The 20,835-nt window shown below is 40.9% G+C and overlaps 1 protein-coding gene across 6 annotated transcripts in view; it reads right to left on the bottom strand.

Moving 5' to 3' along the window:
- Positions 1–20,835, bottom strand: part of ttll3 (tubulin tyrosine ligase-like family, member 3) — a 106,722-nt gene that overhangs the window by 21,320 nt on the left and 64,567 nt on the right. For 4 of the 6 annotated variants that reach the window (XR_009506875.1, XM_059944699.1, XM_059944701.1 and 1 more), the window contains 4 exons: positions 20,708–20,822; positions 12,219–12,335; positions 3,189–3,378; positions 1,196–1,344 (listed from right to left, as the gene is read on the bottom strand). Coding sequence is in view for 5 of the 6 variants with exons in the window: in XM_059944699.1 (XP_059800682.1) it covers positions 1,196–1,344; positions 3,189–3,378; positions 12,219–12,335; positions 20,708–20,822 (571 nt within the window). In the remaining variant the exon portion in view is untranslated. Of the gene's footprint in view, positions 1–1,195; positions 1,345–3,188; positions 3,379–12,218; positions 12,359–20,707; positions 20,823–20,835 lie in introns of all 6 variants that reach the window. The other 2 variants (XM_059944704.1, XM_059944702.1) reach the window with 2 other exon arrangements.

The following is a 20,835-nucleotide window of genomic DNA, read 5'->3' as shown; positions in this document are numbered from 1 at the left end:
CAAAAATTCTTAACTCCTCCATCAAGTCTTCATATCTCTTTCCTCAGGCTCTTCTGGTCTCCATTCTACCTCATGACTAATCTGGTACTATCTACCTGCTAAGAAGCAGAGTTACCAATTTCCTGCAACTAAGTTCACTTGTTCTCAATGGTTCCCTAACCTTGAACCAGCCTTTCTATCTCTAAACTAGTCACCTAAATTAACCAGTGCCTAGAAGCAATTAGCATAACGCCTTTGCTTTTGCACATAAGGTCTTTATATAAAGAGCTATTTATATCTTTTCTCACACAACCTTACTGCCACTATCAGGGTTTTGTTTATGTACACACTCTTCTCATTGCTACCATTAGGGCAGAGATACAGGAGACTAAAGACACACACAATGTTTCAAGAACAGCTTCTTCCCCTCTGCATTCAGATTTCTGGATGGACAATCAACCCATGAATACTACCTCAGTAATTTTATTTTTTTTCCCTCTCTTTTTACACTACTTGTTTAGTTTAATTTTATACATATTTCTTGTAATTTATAGATTTTATGATTAGATATTCCAATGTATTGCTGCTACAAAACAGCAAATTTCACATCATCTACCAGTGATATTAAACCTGACTCTGATTCTGGTCTTTCTCTTGCTGCACTGCCTTATCATTGCATCATTAAAGTTTATATTCTCAAAACTCATTCTTCTTCATGAAACAATCACTTCAGTTGGATTGTGCCACGGTAATTGTCACTCGTAGAAAAGTTGAGCAGTCAATCAGGCAATTGCTTGCAGGGAAAGAAGCTGGTGGATTCTGTCAGATGAACAGACTGTCAGTACACTTATGAAGGTCTCTCTACCAGGACTTTCAAACAAGCACAAAGACCTTTCCTGACTGGAGATGGGGGGACCCTCCATATCAGATGCTTCATACACAGCATGAGTCCCAGCACGCTGTCTTGAAGTGGCTGCAACGGGTATGGGACCAATATCCATTTCCTCCTGGAATGTGTGCTTGAAGTACAGTGATAACCATGTAGTGATTCATTTTTAAACTAATTTATTTTGTAATCATTTTCAAAGTTTTAATAGAAAGCACAGTAAAATAGATTAGATTAGCTACATTATCTTTGAATAGATTATAGATGAGTTAGATTAGCTTTGATTCGAGCTCTTCAAGTCACTTTAGATCTCTGACTCTGTTCCCATACCTCTGCCACGAGACTGAGCTCCAGGTTTCACTATCCAGATATTACGCATTCCTTCAATTTGCAGCTGTGCATTCACCTTCTGTAGTTGCTGCAGCATATTTTCACACAACGCGGCATAAATATTCCAATTTTGAATAGTTGCTCCCTCACTAGGCAAGGACAAAGACACATGAGAACGTAATACAAAAGTACAACTACCAGTGCGCTCCATCACGACAAAGTGGACTTTTTCAGATGGCACTCGTGATACTCAGTGACCACTTATCAGTGGCAAACAAAATGAAAGAAACACTAAATTCATTAATATCACTTTTTCTGGTAACCTCTCACCACTAACAATAGCCTGTAACTTCCCTTTTGACGTGGAGGCAACTTGATGTGGCAGAACTGAGGCGAGACAGCGGACCCAAATCAATGGTTAAGCATTTTCTTAAGCACAAGAGTGATTAGGGTCTGGGATGCATTGCCACTGGGGTGGCACCATTCAGAAGGGTGCTGGTTAAGTAATGGACACTAAAGAACATTAAGCACTATGGGCAGAAAGAAGGTGGAGAAGTGGGACAAACTGGTTTGTACTTATATGGAGCCAGTACAGATGTCATGGTTAAACTCGCCTCTTGTGAACTGTAGCCATTCTCTCATTCTGCAAATCTTATATGCAAGATTGAAAATGAAACCTTTTTAATTGTATGTTTTGATGACTTAATATGCACTAACTTTTGGAAAATCATCTTTTCCTGAAAATAGATGGTATATACTTGGAACTTTGAGTTAATCCGTGAGAAGTGTATGTTAGAGTTTATTTTACATATAATTGATAAAGTGAAGTTAGTTCTAAATATTCTTATTTAAATCCTAAATCCATTAAGTTTATCAAAGTTCAAAGTTAACTTATTTATCAAAGTACATATATGTCACCAAATACAATCCTGAGATTCTTTTTCTTGTGGGCATTTACAGCAAGTACAAGAAACACAATAGAATCAATGAAAGACCAGACCAAGCAGGACGGACAAAGAACGTGCAAAAAACAGCAAACTGTGCAAATACAAAAGTACAGAGAAAAAAATAAGCAATAAATCTCGAGAACATGAGATAAGGAGTCCTTGAATGTGAGTCCGAACAAAGTTGTGCCGAACATGTCCCTACCTTAGAATTTACTAGGCTTACCTATAGCCCTCTATTTTTCTAAGCTCCATGTACCTATCTAAAAGTCTCTTAAAAGACACTATCGTACCCATGTCCACCACTGTTGCCGGCAGCCCATTCTACGCACTCACCACTCTCTGAGTAAAAAACTTACCCCTGACATCTCCTCTGTACCTACTAACCAGCACCTTAAACCTGTGTCCTCTTGTGGTAACTATTACAGCCCTGGGAAAAAGCCTCTGACAATCCATGCGATCAACGCCTCTCATCATCTTATACACCTCTATCAAGTCACCTCTCATCCTCCGTCACTCCAAGGAGAAAAGGCCAAGTTCACTTAACCTATTCTCATAAGGCATGCTCCCCAATCCAGGCAACATCCTTGTAAATCTCCTCTGCACCCTTTCTATGGTTTCCACATCTCATATATTTCCTAGTCCTTAAAATAATGCAAATATTTCAACTCTGTCAGTCCTCCCCTCTTTCTCAAATGGCCATCGGTCATTGATTATATGATTTATTGAGAAGTTGAGAAGCACCTGCAGTACATTACAGACGTACTGTAATGTTTGAATCAACAGTGTGATGAGATAGATTATTCCACCAGGGTTGGTAGCAATGATGTAGTGCACTGAAATTCAATCTACATTTTTATGACAAGTTTGCAATACAGTATTGCAATTATTTGCTGCCAACATGTTCATACCCCATCTCAATGGAAGCAACATCAATTTCCAAAATTAATGTGAAATCACCTAACAATTATATTAACATTGATTTGATAATTTATGTGGCATGCTACTTCCAGCACTATGTCACTGCTAAATTAATGAATTATACTTACTGAATGACCTGGTAGTACTGCTGGATAGTATCTTCCCAGCACTTTTCTGTTACTGCTGGAGGTGTGTCTAGACTCACATCAATATCTTTGTGATCCATGGTATTTAAATACTCTTCACAGGCACGGAGTGCTGTCTCAATAAGCTTAACAGAAACAACTCCACCTTTATTATGAACCTGTCTTTGAAAAGCTGAGAGAAAAATAAAGTTAAAACATCCATGTGCAATATTAGCCGCTAGTTTGAGAATTATATTTACCTAAGAATAGTGCTACTTTCTTTCCTATTTTAACACCCAATTTCAAAATCCTGTTTTATTCATGTTGGGAAATTGTTTCATAGGCACTAAAGCCATGTAATAAATACTTTATTATACTAACTATTCTATACAGTTAACATTCTGAAGTTATTATTCTGACATAGTTATCACTGCTGAACCAGTCCTCTGCTTTGTAAAAACACAAAATGCTGGCAGAACTCAGCAGGCCAGACAGCATCTATGGGAGGAGGTAGTGACGACATTTCGGGCTGAAACCCTTCATCAGGAAATGTCGTCACTACCTCCTCCCATAGATGCTGTCTGGCCTGCTGAGTTCTGTCAGCATTTTGTGTTTTTATTTATTTCCAGCATCTGCAGATTCACTCGTGTTGCCTCTGCTTTGTACTCTTTTTTAAGATGCTGCCTGCTGAGTTCCTCCAGCATTTTGCTTGGATTTCCTAACATCCTTATAAGGGAACTTCCAGATGTTGGTCTGTGGCTGCTCATCGCTGTTCTGTCTACTTTATATATATTGTATATAAAGTAGGAACCTTGGAATGTTAGGGTTTTAATGATATTTTCCTCAATGAATTTTAGACAATATTTAAGTATCTCAAGTCAGAGTAAAGACAGTTTTTAACAACTGTATTTCTTTTTTCCTTTCATACTCATCACCAAGCCAGATTTAATCCTAAATAAATATTATTGACCTTGCTACTTCATTACAATTTTTGCAAGTTTAGTGTGGATTATACAAACTGCTAGACAAAATGAAGTGTCTCTGAATGAGTACCCATTTATTTCTGGATGACTAAAACTTAGTTTTAAAAAGATATACACATGTGAGATTATCTTCTCAAACAGTCCACAAATTCTGTTGAAGGAACATTTGGTCCGTATCTAATCTAGCATTAAATCTTGGTGCAAATCTTAATAGAAGGATAACCTCTCCTTCAGTTTGTATTTTTTTATGTTTATTTAGAGATGTTGCATGGTAATAGGACCTTCTGGTTCATTGAGCCCATGCTGCTCAATCACACCAATGTGACCAATTAACCTATTAATCCATCCATCTTTGGAATATTGGAGGAAACCGGAGCACCTGCAAGAAATCCACATGGTCATGGAGAGAACGTACAAACTCCTTACAGATAGCAACAAGAATTGAACAGTGGTTCCTGGTGCTGTAATAATATTATGCTAAGCACTATGCTACTTTGCTGTCCCATGCCTTTACTGCTACCACTACCTTTGGTTTTTAGAAAATAGAGGTAAAAATGAAAAGTTACGATCATGGGCATAAATTTAATGGAATTTAACATTATCATAGCTGCTGCATCATAGTTCTGTTATTTTCCTCTAAATATTTCAACTGTTCCAACACCCTTAAATACAATTTAACAGCTTTTCCTCATCAGTACCAGGTAAAAGAATAAATATTTTTGAACTACATGTCAAAATCAAGCATTCCTATATTAGAAGCTGTGTAGGTTAGAGTCAAAGTAAAACAGTATACAGCCTTTTCAAAAATGTCTTAGAACAGCAGCTCCCTTTGTTATGAAGAATCTTTCGGATGGTTCTGAAAGAATGCAGTTTCTACAGTGTGCAATTACAGTGTGAAGCGTGGGCTCAGGAAAACCTGAGGAAGATGGAGGGCTACTGCTTGATTTTTCAAAAAAAAGCATCAAATTAATTAGAAAAAGGCAATTATTTAATCACTAAATAAAGGGTTATCTGCAGAAGGAATATTCTATACAGAGTAAAAATAATATACACAAAAATGAAAGCAGAGGAGAAATATAACGCTCATGAATACGAGACTTACTGTCTATGATTCTGGAGTCATGAGAAAACTTCAGAAGATTGGAGGACCATGTCTGGTGGAAATGCCTCTAAGTGACCGAGCTTGTGGTGCTACAGAAGTTATTAAAGAGTGTAAGGAAAGCCTAATGTCTTGGATTGTACGTTCCAGAAGGAGGCCACCTCACAGGCAGAGAGAGTTTAGGATACTAAGAGAGCAGCCATCTGAAACCTTATACTCAGCATAAAAGACTGTGGAGGCAATAACTCTCTGAAATAGGGCAATCCAGAACAATGCATCATGATCAAACCTTACACACAGTAGAGGGGCAAAGCACAGAAATATAACGGTCAAAGAGCAGGAGTTCTCTATTTTTTTTATATGCCATAGACCCCTACTGTTAACCAAGGGATCCACTGACGCCAGGTTGGGAACCTCTGTCATCGAGGACTACATTGTAAGTGGGGCATGTGGGTGTTCCTATCACCATCAGTGTACTGGATCTCTATCATCAGGATAAAGGAAATCACAGAGGCAACTCAGAGTACTCTGTTGAGGGTCACGATAGTAAGCTATAAGTTATAGTATATCAGTATCAAAATCAGAGAGCAAGAACAAAATCATAATGGCAGATTTCAAGGAATTAGGATAGAGTTTTGAAAGGACTTCAAAGGTTTAAACTCCAAATTAATCCTGGTGTCACAAGTACAGAGATAGGAGAGTGTGAGTGAATGCACAGCAGGAGGGAGAACCTTAAATTCCTGAATCAATGGCACCAGTTCACGAGACGGTAGGACCTGTAAAAGACAGACACAGAACACAGGTGCATGACAGACTAGCAGATATAAATCACATTGGGACAGAAAATAATACATGGAGAGGCAATGTAATTTAGAAAATACAGTTCTAATGAAAATACAGAAACGTAAAGGTTTCATGTTTTGTGTACATATATTTCTCACGATGGTTGGGAAGGTTGACAAAGTGGTAAAGGTATCTTAAGGAATTCTGAGGTTTATAAATTGAAGTTTGGAGTACAAGTGCAATGAGGTCACAGGAACCTTTATAAATGACTGGATCAGACACTGGTGGTGTTTTATCCTATTTCTGGGGATCACATTTTGTGAAAGAATGTGAAAACCTTAGAGAGGGTGCAGAAGAGAATTAATTAAAGGGATGAGGATAGTTACGTGGATAGATTGGTGATTATGCTTTAGCTTTCCTTATAGCAGTGAGGGTAAGAGGGGTTCTAAAAAGGGTAATTAAAATCACAGGAGGTGTTATTAGAATTGATGGAGAGAAATTATTGCCAGGAGCAGAAATAGGGGACACAGATTAAAGGTGATTGGCAAAAGAACTGAAAATGATATTAAAATCCTTTTTGCACACAAAGTAGTTAGAATTTTCAATATACAGCATGATCGATTACTGGAAACAAATTCTGACATTTCGTGAGAAAAAAATGGCAGGGTTTGATTTTTTTTTATTTATTGGGATACAGCGCAGAACAGACCCTTCCAACCCGTCAAGCCACACCGCTCAGCAACCCCTGAGTTAGCCCAAGCCAGATCACGGGACAATTTACAATGACCAACTAACCTGTTAAACGGTACATCTTTGGGCTAAGGGAGGAAGCCATGGCACCCAGAGATAACCCATGCGGTCACAAAGAGAACATATAAACTGCTTACAGGCAGCGATGGAAATTGTACCATAATTAGACATAGGATCAGAATTAGGCCATTCAGCCCATTGAGTCTGTTCCACCACTCGATTACAGCTGATCCCACTCAACCCCATACACCTGCCTTCTCGTCATATCCTTTGAAACCCTGGCCAATCAGAAAACAATCAACTTCTGCCTTAAATATACGCACAAACCTGGCCTTACCGTAGTCTGTGGCAGAGCATTCCATGGATTTACTACTTTCCGGATAAAGAAATTCCTTCTTATCTCTGTTCTAAATGGTCACCCCTCAATTTTGAGGCTGTGCCCTCTATTTTTGGAAACTGCCCCCAGAGGAAACATCCGCCCTGTCTAGTCCTTTCAACATTCAGTTTCAATAAGAACTTCACACATATTTCTAAATTCCAGTGAGTACAGACCCAAAGCTGCCCTTTGTTCACTGAATCATCCTCGTGAATCTCCTCTGGATTCTCTCCAATGACAATATCCTTTCTGAGATATGAGGCCCAAAACTGTTGACAATACTCCAAGTGTGGCCTGACTAATGTCTTATAAAGCCTCAGCATTATCGCCTTGCTTTTATATTCTATTCCCCTTGAAATAAATGCCAACATTGTTGTGTTGCCTTTATGGCAGTGATTTAGTTTATAATATTTTCGCTTAGTAATTCATTTGTTAGTATTTTCTAGTTAGAATTAGAATTGTTTAAAGTATATTCATTGCCTGTAAAATATAACGGCATGTGATGACGTCACATCCGGTTTCGCCGCGTCTTGTGGGAAAATACCGGTTTGGAATCAACACGAGGGTGGGGGCTCGCACGAGGCAGACCCAAGCAAGAAGTTGTTTGTAAGCATTAGAAATCACAGTGAGAGCAACGCTGTAAGTTAATAGATAATCGATATGTTGAATTAAAATGTTAACACCGATCCTGTTAAAAGTAACGACGGTCGATAATGTTTATGTTTTCGTTAGTTAAAGAGTTGCGGATAGTTTGCATTGAAGCGTATTTAAAGCAGTCAATGGCGTAGGTAAATTCTGCCTGTATGCTGCACTTTAATGTAATGTAGTTATAGTTACTTTTACAAGTACTTACAATGTAAATGTGATATCAAGAAGGGAACAAATACTGTATCAATCTTGTATTGTTTTATCAACAGTTTTCACCATATGTTAATGTGAAGAGTGAACAGTAAATGGTTAATCTTACTGCGACCTTGTTTCATTGACTGCAGTTTATCTCGGCGTTTAATTCGGCGTTTCATTACACCCGAGCGAGAACGCTACATTTGTATTTGCCTTCTTTACCACAGACTAAATCTGTAAATCAACCTTCTGGGAGTCTTACACAAGGACTCTGAAGTCCCTCTGCACCTTTATTGTTTGAATCTTCTCCCCATTTAGATAATAGTCTGCACTATTGTTCCTTTTACCAAAATGCATTATTGTATTGTTCTCAACACTGCATTCCATCTGCCACTTTTTTGCCCATTCTTCCAAGTTGTCTAAACCCTGGTGCAATTGTGTTGTTTCCTCAGCATCTCCGACCCCTCCACCTATCTTTAAGTCATCTGCAAACTTTGCCACAAAGCCATCCATTCCATTATCTAAATCACTGACAAACAGTATGCAAAGTAGTGGTCCCAATATTGATCTCTGAGAAACACCACTAGTCACCGGCAGCCAAACAGAAAAGGCCCCTTTTATTCCCACTCGCTGCCTCCTGCCTGTCAGTCATTCCTCTATCCATGCCAGTATCTTTCCTGTAACGCCATAGGATTTTACCTTGTTAAGCTGCCTTATGTGTGGCACATTATCAAATGCCTTCTGAAAATCCAAGTAAATGGCATCGACTGCTTCCCCCTTTGCCCACCCTGATTGTTACTTACTCAAAGTACTGTAACAGATTTGTCAGGCAAGATTTCCCTTTACAAAAACCATGCTGACTTTGACTTATTTTCTCATTAGCCTCCAAGTACCTTGAAATCTCATCCTTAATGGTTGACTCCAACACTTTCCCAACCACTGAGGTCAGGCTAACTAGCCTATAATTTCCTTCCTTTTGCCTTCCTCCCTTCTCAAAGAGTGGAGTGACATTTACAATCTTCCAGTTCTCCAGGACCATTCCAGAATCAAGTGATTCTTGAAAGATCATGACTAATGCATCCATTATCTATTTAGCAACCTCTCTCAGGACTCTGGGATGTGGTCCATCTGGTCCAGTTGACTTATCCACTTTAAGACCTTTGAGTCTGCCTCGCACTTTTTCCTTTGTAACAGCAATGGCACTCACTCCTGCTCCCTGACACTCACAGACCTCTGGCACACTGCTAGTGTCTTCCACAGTGAAGACAGATGCAAAGTACCCATATGTTTATTTGCCATTTCTTTGTCCCCATTACTACCTCACCAGCATCATTTTCCGGTGGTCCAATATCAACTCTCACCTTCCTTTTACTCTTTATATAACTGAAAAAACTGTTAGTATCCAGCTTTATATTATTGGCTAGGCTGCCCTCATAATTCACCTTTTCCTTTCTGGTAGCTTTTTAATTGCCTTTTGTTGGATTTTAAAAGCTTCCCAATCATCCAACTTCCCACTCACTTTTTCTACCTTATATGCTCTTTCCTTGGCTTTTATGCAGTTCTTAACTTCCTCTGTCAGCTATAGTTGCTTACCCCTGCCACTTGAGAACTTCATCTATGGACCTTGTGAATGATTCCCAGAAACTTCAGCCATCTCTGCTCTGCTGTCATCCCCACCAGTATCCTCCTCCAATCCACCTGAATAAGCTCCTCTCTCATGCCTCTGTAATTGCTTTTATTCCATTGCAATATTGAAACATGTGTTTTAAGCTTCTCCCTCTCAAATTGCAGTATGAATTCAATCATATGATGATCACTGCCTCCTAAGGGTTCCTTTTACATTAAACTCCTTAATAAGATCTGCATTATTACACAACACCCAATCTAAGATGGCCTTTCCCCGAGCAGGCTCAAGCACAAGCTGCTCTAAAAAGCCATCTTGTAGGCAATCAACAAATTCTTTCTCTTCAAATCTGACACCAACCTTATTTTCCCAATCCCCTTGCATATCGAAGTCCCCATTACAATTGTGTGATTACCCTTATTACGCGCTTTTTCCAGCTTCCTTTGCAATCTCAACCCCACATCTTAGCTATTATTTGGAGGCTGATATATGATTCCCATAATAGTTTTTTCACTCTTGTAATCTCTTAACTCCACTCACAAAGATTCACCTCTGACCCTTTATCACCTCTTTCTAAAGATGCAATTCCATCTCTTACCAACAGAGCTACACCACTGCCTATGCGTTCTGGCCTGTCCTTTTGATACTAAGTATACCCTTGGATGTTAAACTTTCAACTATGGCCTTCTTTCAGCCATGACTCAGTGATGCTCTCAACGTCACACCGACCAATCTCTAATTGTGCCATGAGTTCATTCACCTTATTCTGAATGCCACACACATTTAAATATAGCACCTTCAGTCCTGCATTCTTCGCTCTTTTGAATTTTGCCTCTGTGGTACAATTTAACTCTTAGTTCTGTCTGCATTTGTATCCAATCATTGGTTTGTCCTCCTTACCTTCACGTTCCACCCGTCATCTACTTGTAAACCTGCTGGCTCACCCTCAGCTCTATCATACTGGTTCCATCCCCCTGCTCTATTAGTTTAAACCACTCCCAACAGCTCTAGTATATCTGACTGAAAGAACATTTGTCCCCTCTTGGATTCAGGTGTAACCCGGCCTTTTGTACAAGTCCCACCTGCCCCAGAAAAGGTCCCAATTACCCAGAACTCTGAATCCATGCCTCCTGTTCCAATTCTTTAGCCACACACTTATCTACCACCTTATTCTATTCCTATCTTCACTGTTACAGGCAGCAATCCTGAGATTTTTACCTTTGAAGTCCTGCTTCTCAGCTTCCTTCCTAACTCCCTGTATTCTTTTTTCCAGGACCCACTCCTTTTTTCTTCCTCTGTTGTTGGTACCAATATGTACCATGACTTGGCTGCTCTCCCTCCCTTATCAGAATATCGTGGATGCATCCAGAAACACCTCGGACCCTGGCAGACTGCCATCTGCATTTCCTTTTCATGTCCACAGAATTGCCTATCTGTCTCCCTGACTATAGAGTCCCCTATTACTGCTACCATCTGATGCACCAACAATAACTCTCGGAGACGGGAGGTGAACGATAGGCTTTTATTAGCAGCAAAAGAGAGCACGGCATCTCAGAGACTGAGGGAGGAGCAGAGCCTCCAATCGCCTTTATCCAGGGGTCTGTGGGAAGAGCCACAGGAGCAGTCAGCAGAGGGGCGTGTCCAGACAGGTATACATAGTTTACCACACCATCCCCGTCAGTTCCCTATCCTTCTGAGCCACAGGGTCAGACTCAGTGCCAGAGGAACAGCCATTGTTGCTTCCCCAAGTAGGTCCCCCCCCCAAAAGTGTTCCAAATGGAGTAGTTATTGTTGAGGGGGACAGCCATAGGGGTATTCTTCACTATATGATGTTCTCCCTTCACTCTCCTGACAGTTACCCATTTATCTGTCTCCCATAGCTTTGGGGTGACTACCTCCCTGTAGCTCCTGTCTAGCACTGCTTCACTTTCCCTAACAAGCCGAAGGTCATCGAGATGCTGCTCCAGTTTCCTAACAAAGATTATTGTACTAAGTACTATGTATAAAACAAGACTATGATGTGTGTTCTCCTGTCACACAGAGATGAAATATTGTATATGATTATTGCATTTGGTAGGGAAGATTTTCTGTAACAATCCTTGTGATAGAGGAGCTGAAGGAGTCTGTTCGAAAGGGAGCTCAGCTGCTTATTCAGTCAGTCATGGAGAGGATGTGCCAGATTGTCCATAATGGATAACAGTTTGTTTAGTGACCTCCCCTCCACCACTAATTCAAAAGAGTCCAGGTTGTAGCCGAATTACGTATAGGCTCCGTGCTTTGGACTTAGCCCAAAGAAAACAGATTGAGGTTATTCAGTCAGAAACATTATGGCTTACACTGTGACATTTATAACAGAGAATGGAATGGACAAAATCTTTTAATTTTGCCACCCTGAAGCTATGTGTCGAAAAATTGTATTTTGGCATTTTTGGTTCATAAAAGAACTCTGCTCTGTAATCTTGTTTCTTAGACATTTTTCTTAGCTTTATAGAAGGGTGAACTTTGGAGTTTTACTTCTCATCTGCATTCAGCATGAACATAAAGGACAATACTTAGTACACTAAATCTTTGCTACCTTCTTTTGCAGAAGACACCTCTCTGTTTTCTTGGTCCCTTTGCAAACAATGATTTGCTTTCTTCAGCTGTACAACCCACTTCAGAATACTTCGGGCTGCAGTCAATCTGAAATCCTCTGAAGAAATTGAAGGGGAATTACTAAAGTAACAAAAGTAACTAAAGTAAGTGTAAAAAAGGACAAAAGTGTCACCTTGCATCACACTATATTGCCATAAAGCAGCATTTTGTACATAAAAACATAAAGCTGTAAGTATAACATAAAGGTGTCCACCACAGTGCATAAAAGACACCGTGGGTCTCATGATCACACAGTGGTTAGCACCCTTTACAGTATGAGAGACTCGGGCTCAATACCCTTTGCTGGCTGTAAGGTGTTTGTACGTTCTCCTTATGACCATGCTGGTTTCCTACCACAGTAGAAATGTACCAGTTAGAAGGTTAGTTACTCATTGTAAATTGTCCCATGATTAGGGTATGGTTAAATTTGGGATTGCTGAGTGGTGCAGCTTTAAGGGTCAGAAGGGCCAAATCTCTAAATAAAAAAATAAAAAAGAAGGGCTATATCTCTAAATAAAAAAATACATACATTATTTTAAGATGTAATATAATGGCGAGGTCAGAAGTTTGTGGAATATGTTCTAATCTATAGAGTCGAACACAAAACCTAGGCTGAAAGTACTGTCAAAGCTGCAATCTCTGAGGAGGTTTAACTCTGACTCTTACAGTGGACGAAAGGACACATTGGAAAATTTCAGAGGATACCAGAGAAGTATATCCTAGAAACTTTCACAACTTGACTGCTGTCATATTTTCAAATCAGTAAAAATTGCACTTTTAACTGACGAAACTTTGCTGATCTTCCAGTTTAAGGAGGTATCCGCAATGAAACTTTGTGGACTGCCATAGTCTGGAACTGTACGCTAAGAGACACACTGAAACCTACTACAACACTTATATGGGGAAAAGCCATAGATTAATATATTCAGGGATGGAACCTGTGTAAATACTTCCTAGACATCGTTTGTAGAAAATATAAAAAGGAAATATAGGTATCAAGCTGAGATTGTATAAATCTTGTAAGCAATTGGAATGGTGTGTCTTGTGTGGTGAATGGCAACATTTCACTATTCTGTATTATGTATTTGAAATTTACAAAAAATGGAAAAAACACCTCTAAGATGGAATTCCTGACCATTTTTCATGTTTGCAAACTAGCTGCTGTGCTTTTTAATTAAAGCAATGATAGTACTTTAAAAAATATTTATTGGCTGTACAGTACTTTATGAGATCCTAAGATTGTAACACACAAAATGCTGGTGGAATGTAGCAGGCCACGCAGTACCTATTGGAAGAAGTACAGTCGACGTTTTGGGCTGAGACCCTTCATCAGGACTAACTGAAAGAAAAGATAGTAAGAAATTTGTAAGTGGGAGGGGGAGGGGAAGATCCAAAATGATAGGAGATGACAGGAGGGGGAGGGGTGAAGCCAAGAGCTGGAAGGGTGATTGGCAAAAGGGATACACAGTTGGAGAAGGGAAAGGACCATGGGACGGGAGGCCTAGGGAGAAAGAAAGGAAGAGGGGAGCACCAGAGAGAGACGGAGAGCAAGCAAGGAGTGAATGATTGTGAGAGGGACAGAGAGAAAAAAAGAGAGAGAAAAGAGAAAAAAAGGGGGAAATAAATAAATAAATAGATAAAAAAATAGATAGATAGATAGATAAGGGATGGGGTAAGAAGGAGAAGTGGTCCCTTCTTACCCCATCCCTTATTTATTTATCTATTTATTTATTTATTTTCCCTTTTTTTTCTCTTTTCTCTCTCTGTCCCTCTCACAATCACTTCTTGCCCACTTTCCATCTCCCTCTGGTGCTCCCCTCCCCCTTTCTTTCTCCCGAGGCCTCCCGTCCCATGGTCCTTTCCCTTCTCTAGCTCCGTATCCCTTTTGCCAATCAACTTCCCAGCTCTTAGCTTCATCCCTCCCCCTCCTGTCTTCTCCTATCATTTCGGATCTCCCCCTCTTACTTTCAAATCTCTTACTACCTCTTCTTTCAGTTAGTCCCGACGAAGGGTCTCGGCCTGAAACGTCGACTGTACTTCTTCCGGTAGATGCTACCTGGCCTACTGCGTTCCACCAGCATTTGTGTGTGTTTCTTGAATTTCCAGCACTTCCAGATTTCCTTGTGTTTGCGTCCTGAGATTGTAAGATGTTTTATTTGTATTTTATTTCTTATTAATGAATAATACTGGTCAAGCATTTGAAAAATGATGAGTAAGGCTGCCTGCTCTACAGCTGCTGCAACAATGAAGAGTTGATCTGCTTTTCTCTCAACATTCCTGGATTAAATCACCCCAGCTGTCCAAAATACAATGCAATCTGTAGCTGCTCTTTGTCAACACAACTCAAGAGCTCAGAATCAGATTTAATATCACTGGCATATGTTGTTAAATTTATTGCTTTGCTGCAGCAGTATATTAATAATAATCAGAAATCTGATAGCAGAGAGGAAGCAGTTCCTGAAACTTTGAGTGTGTGTCTTCAGGCTGCTTGACAGACTCTCAATTTCCATACCAATTCTCTATAAGACCATAAGATAGAGGAACAGAGTTAGGCCATTTGGCCCATCAAGTGTGCTCCACCATTTCATCATGATTGATCTGAGCCCCAATCTCCTGTCTCCCCCACCCCCGTAATCTTCACGCCCTGACCCCTGATCGATCAAGCATCTATCAACCTCTGCCTTAAATATACATAAAGATTTGGCCTCCACAGCTGCCTGTAAAAGGACGCCCCTCTATTCTGAGGCTGTGTCCTCTGGTCTTAGACTCTTCCTCTTGGTGGTAAGGCTGAGTCCTCTGAGGACCAAGCTAAAGGTCTACTGAGCAGTGGTTCTCACCACCCTCCTCTATGCCAGCGAGACTGGACTATCTACAGCAGACACGCGAAACAGCTCAACCACTTCCACTTGAGCTGCCTCCGCAGACTTCTCCACATACGATGGCAGGACAAAGTCCCAGACATGGAGGTCCTGGAGCAGGCTAGCACCCACAGCATCTACACCCTCCTACAGAAAGCCCAAGCCAGATGGGCTGGCCATGTCGTCAGGATGTCTGACAGTCGACTACCAAAACAGCTGCTGTATGGAGAGCTGAGCCAGGTCAAGCGCTCAGTTGGAGGGCAGAAGAAACGTTTCAAAGACTGCCTCAAAGTGTCCCTCAAAGACCTCAACATCAATCACTTGCTCTGGACCGCCTAACCTGGTGGAGCAGGACCACTAAAGGAGCGTATGCAGCAGAAATCAGACACACCTCAGAGGCTCAGAGGAAACGCACCACGCGCAAGGCTCAAGCTACCTCTACTTCCACTGCAGCACCTACCCTCATGTGTCCCACATGTGGGCGAGCTTTCAGGGCCCAGATTGGCCTCACCAGTCACCTCTGGACCCACAGTCACAATCCCTCCACCTGACAGAAGTTGTGGTCGTCTTCGACTCCAAAGGACGAACAACAACAACAATAGACTCTTCACCATTGGAAACATCCTTTCCACGTCCATTCTGTCAAGGCCTTTCACCATTCAATAGGTTTCAATTAGGTCACCCCTCATTCTTCTGAATTTTTGTAATTCTCTTCAAACTCTTGCTGAAATATAGCCATAGAAGGACCCTCTTTGTAATTGCATTAATATGTTGGACCCAGAGATCATGAGATCATCAGAGATGTTTACACTCAGGAACTAGAAACTGCTCACCATTTCCACTGCTGATCTTTCAAAGAGGACTGCATGCTCCCTCGACTACACCTTCCTGAAATCCACAATATCAATTCCTTGGTTTTAGAAATCCACAATATCAATTCCTTGGTTTTACTGACGTTGAGTGCAAGGTTGTTTTTGAAACACCACTCAACCAAAGTATCAATGTAACAATTTTGTTTTTTTACTTTTTAACAGATCAATTAGCTCTGCAATCTAGGAAATGGGAGCAGTTGAAGTTACTTTTCCTGATAGAAAATCAAGCAAGTGTTTATTAGGAAACAGAATGTTATTGCATTAAGGGCAATTTGCATGTGGATCTCAAAATTCCAATTAAGTATTTCAAGATGGTTTATGTTGCTTCTGAAAAGACCTGAATAGTTCTGATTTGCACAAATGAAAAAAATCCAGATTATCAGTGAATGTGTGAGAAGACTAAACTGAGGAAACTGCGTTGAGATTGTCAGATTATTAGTGAATGTGTGAGAAGACTGAAAACTGAGGAAACTGCTGAGATTGTCAAATTATTAGTGAACGTATGAGAAGACTAAATTGAGGAAACTGCATTGAGATTGTCAGATTATTAGTGAACGTGTGGGAAGACTGTAAACTGGGGAATCTGCATTGAGATTGTCAGATTTCTCTTGGATTATTTCTGGAGAGTGAATTTTTTTTTATTTGTCATGAGGTAATGTACAGCAATCGTGATAAACTCTTATTTTATTTAATTTTAGTTATAAAATACAATACAGAATAGGCCCTTCCTATTTGTGGACTGCAATGTTCCGGCAAGAACTGTCCTTTGTTATTCAAATAACAAGCCATGGGTAACAAAGGACATTAAGGACATCCTGAACGCTAAAAAGAGGGTGTTTAGAGATGGAAATAGGGAGAAGCTGAGGACAATACAGAGGGACCTGAAAGCCAAGTTCAGGGAGGCTAAAGACAGGTATAGGAGGAAGCTTGAGTGGAAACTCCAGCAGAACAACATGAGAGAGGTCTGGAGTGGGATGAGGACCATCACTGGGTTCCGGCAAACTAGCATCAGAGGAGCTGAAGGCAGTGTGGACAGGGCCAACGAACTTAACCTGTTTTTGAACAGATTTGACACTGTGGCCCCTGCCCATCCCCCACATGATTCATCTATTGTCGGCCCCCAACCAACACATACTCCACTCTCCCCTCTTACCCCTCTTCACAGCCCCCACCCTGCTCTTGTGACTACACCCCTCCCACAACTGAAACCACCATGGTGGGCTTCGCAGTTGAGCAGGTGAGAAGACAGCTGAATCGTCTCCACCTAAGCAAGGCTGCAGGCCCGGATGGTATCAACCCCAGGGTGCTCAAAGCCTGTGACCCCCAGCTATATGCAGTACTTCACCATGTCTTCAACCTGAGCCTGAGTCTCCAGAGGGTTCCTGTGCTGTGGAAGACATCCTGCCTTGTTCCTGTACCGAAGACGCCGCGCCCCAGTGGCTCCAATGACTACAGACTAGTGGCATTGACCTCCCACATCATGAAGACCCTGGAGAGACTCGTTCTAGAGCAGCTCCGGCCTATGGTTAGGCTACACTTAGACCCCCTTCAGTTCGCCTATCAGCCCCGACTAGGAGTTGAGGATGCCATCGTCTACCTGCTGAACCGTGTCTATGCCCACCTGGACAACCCAGCGAGCACTGTGAGGGACACGTTTTTTGACTTCTCCAGTGCGTTCAACACCATCCGCCCTGCTTTGCTGGGTGAGAAGCTGACAGTGATGCAGGTGGATGCTTCCCTGGTGTCATGGATTATTGATTACCTGACTGGCAGACCACAGTACGTGCGCTTGCAACACTGTGTGTCAGACAGAGTGGTCAGCAGCACTGGGGCTCCACAGGGGACTGTCCTGTCTCCCTTTCTCTTCACCATCTACACCTCGGACTTCAACTACAACACAGAGTCTTGCTATCTTCAGAAGTTTTCTGATAACTCTGCCATAGTTGGATGCATCAGCAAGGGAGATGAGGTGAGTACAGAGCTACGGTGGGAAACTTTGTCACATGGTGTGAGCAGAATCATCTGCAGCTTAATGTGAAAAAGACTAAGGAGCTGGTGGTGGACCTGAGGAGGGCTAAGGCACCAGTGACCCTGTTTCCATCCAAGGGGTCAGTGAGGACATGGTGGGAGGATTACAAATACCTAGGGATACGAATGAACAATAAACTGGACTGGTCAAAGAACACTGAGGCTGTCTACAAGAAGTGGCAGAGCCGTCTCTATTTCCTGAGGGGACTGAGGTCCTTTAACATCTACCGGACGATGCTGAGGATGTTTTACGAGTCTGTGGTGGCCAGTGCTATCATGTTTGCTGTTGTGTGCTGGGGCAGCAGGCTGAGGGTAGCAGACACCAACAGAGTCAACAAACTCATTCGTAAGGCCAGTGATGTTGTGGTAGTGGAACTGGACTCTCTGACAGTGGTGTCTGAAAAGAGGATGCTGTCCAAGTTGCATGCCATCTTGGACAATGACTCTCATCCACTCTATAATGTACTGGTTAGGCACAGGAGTACATTCAGCCAGAGACTCATTCCACCGAGATGTAACACTGAGCGACATAGGAAGTCATTCCTACCTGTGGCCATCAAACTTTACAACTCCTCCCTCGGAGTGTCAGACACCCTGAGCCAATAGGCTGATCCTGGACTTATTTCCACTTGGCATGAATAACATTATTATTTAATTATTTATGGCTTTATATTGCTATATTTCTACACTATTCTTGGTGCCGCTGTAATGAAACCCAATTTCCCTCTTTGGGTATGTCTTTGGACTGTGGGAGATCATGTACAACTACAGTAATTGTTAATAACTATTATTAATGATAATGTGCAGGGAAATGGTGTGGTGGTAAAAGATGGGTCAATAATGGAGGATGGAATGGACTACTCAGCTTCAAAATGAACCCCGTAATATCTAGATTGTTACAATAATATAAACCCCTGGTCAAGTCACACCTAAGGTACTGGACATCATATCTCAGGAAAAATAGACTGACTTCAGAGGAACGCACACAAAAAAGAGTTGCCAGAATAATTCCTATAAAACATACTGTAAAACCATGAAAAATTGTTACAAAAAATAAAACTTGATTTCCTTGAATTTTAGGAAACCGGTGGATAACTTGATTAAAGTTACCTCGATAATAAGGCACAGATAAACTATTCCCAGTCCAAAAGGGTCTCTCTTCACCTAGCCCATATTAAAGTTCAAGACGTAGTCTGTTAACCTTATGTTTTTTAAATACTGATATCAGAAATATACTTTCCTCCTAATCATAACATTAATTTTCAAGATGATAAAAGCAATTGACAAAATTTATCCAGGCAATCTGTCCAATTTTGGTAAAGGAATCATTCTGATCTGCAAAATTTTAGACTTAAGGTCAAATTATTGTCAGTGATCAATGGAAATATAAGCATAAATCTATTCAATCAGAATCAGAATATTATCATTGACTTATAAGACATGCTGTTCTGCAGTAGCTATAAAAGTCACTTATGAATGATTTTAAAAAATAAATAAATAGTGAAAAAAAGGAATAACAAGAAATGTAAGTCTTTGGTAAACTCTTAATGAAGTCAAGCCTTCCTCACGATTGCGTCAACGTGTTGGGGCGGGGTGAAATGTTAACATCCAGGAACTTGAAGCTGCTCACTCTGTCTACCACTGACCCTTCAAAGAGGACTGGTGTGTGTTCTCCTGACTTCTCCTTCAGTGCCAGGTTGTTACAATACCACTCAGCTAGCTGATTTATTTCACATCTGTATGCCTCCTCATTGCCATTGGAGGTTCTATCAACAACAGCTGGCATTCGAGCTATGCTTAGCTACACAGTCAGTCAAAATCATGTGTTCAGGAGTTTCATGACATGTGTCACTAGAAGGGGATGAGACAATATGGAAAAGGAAGAGACTGTTGGAATTTCTGCCCTCAAGGCTGGTTCATCAATGAATGAATAATGTTCCAATTGCCATATTACCTTATTAATAATGACATAAACAGCTATCAAATGTTCATTTAATCATAAGGACAATTAAGGAGAATGCATAATCTTTAATGTGGGTGGATGAAAGTATTGGGGGAATGTTAGAGGTAAACCTTTCATACAGAGAGTTATGAGTGCATGGAATGTAACACCGGGATAGTGATACAGGCAGATATATTAGCGATATTTAAGAAATGCTTAGTATGCTTATTTACTTATTTAGTGATACATTGTGGAGTAAGCCCTTCCAGCCCCTTTGAGCATGCCACTCCAACAGCCGCCGGTTAACCTTAACTTAATCACAGAACACTTTAGAAATAACCAATTAACCTACCTGAAACGTCTTTGGACGTGAGGGAGGAAACGGGAGGACCCAGAGAAAACCCATGCATCTCACTTGGAGGACGTACAGAGGCTTGGTAAACAATGGCACCAGATTCAGACTCTGAGCTCTGGAACACCGTGAGCTGTAATAGCATTGTGCAAACTGCTACACCACCATGGTGCAATATGGATGATAGAAAAATGGAGGGCCATGTATGAAGGATGAGTTATATGGTCGGCACATTGTGGGCAAAAAGGTCTGTACTGTGTTTTGGTGTTCTATGTTCTATAAGCTGACCTTATCAAATCTCAAAAACTTCTTGTTCCTTAAAAATAAAACTGATTACGGAAACATACTGTACTGGAGACAATTGACTAAGTAACATACCAATGAAAGATTGCTTCTCCTCTTCCACTGCAATTCTGTAACATCTTGGGAAAAAACTGTTTGGATTCACCCCACTAAACCACTGAAAGTTCCTGAGATTTACACAAAGTCCAGCCTGGAAAGAAATA

Source organism: Hypanus sabinus, chromosome 19, assembly GCF_030144855.1.
Source record: "Hypanus sabinus isolate sHypSab1 chromosome 19, sHypSab1.hap1, whole genome shotgun sequence".
Taxonomy (NCBI): domain Eukaryota; kingdom Metazoa; phylum Chordata; class Chondrichthyes; order Myliobatiformes; family Dasyatidae; genus Hypanus; species Hypanus sabinus.
This window is presented reverse-complemented; position numbering and strand designations above follow the sequence as displayed.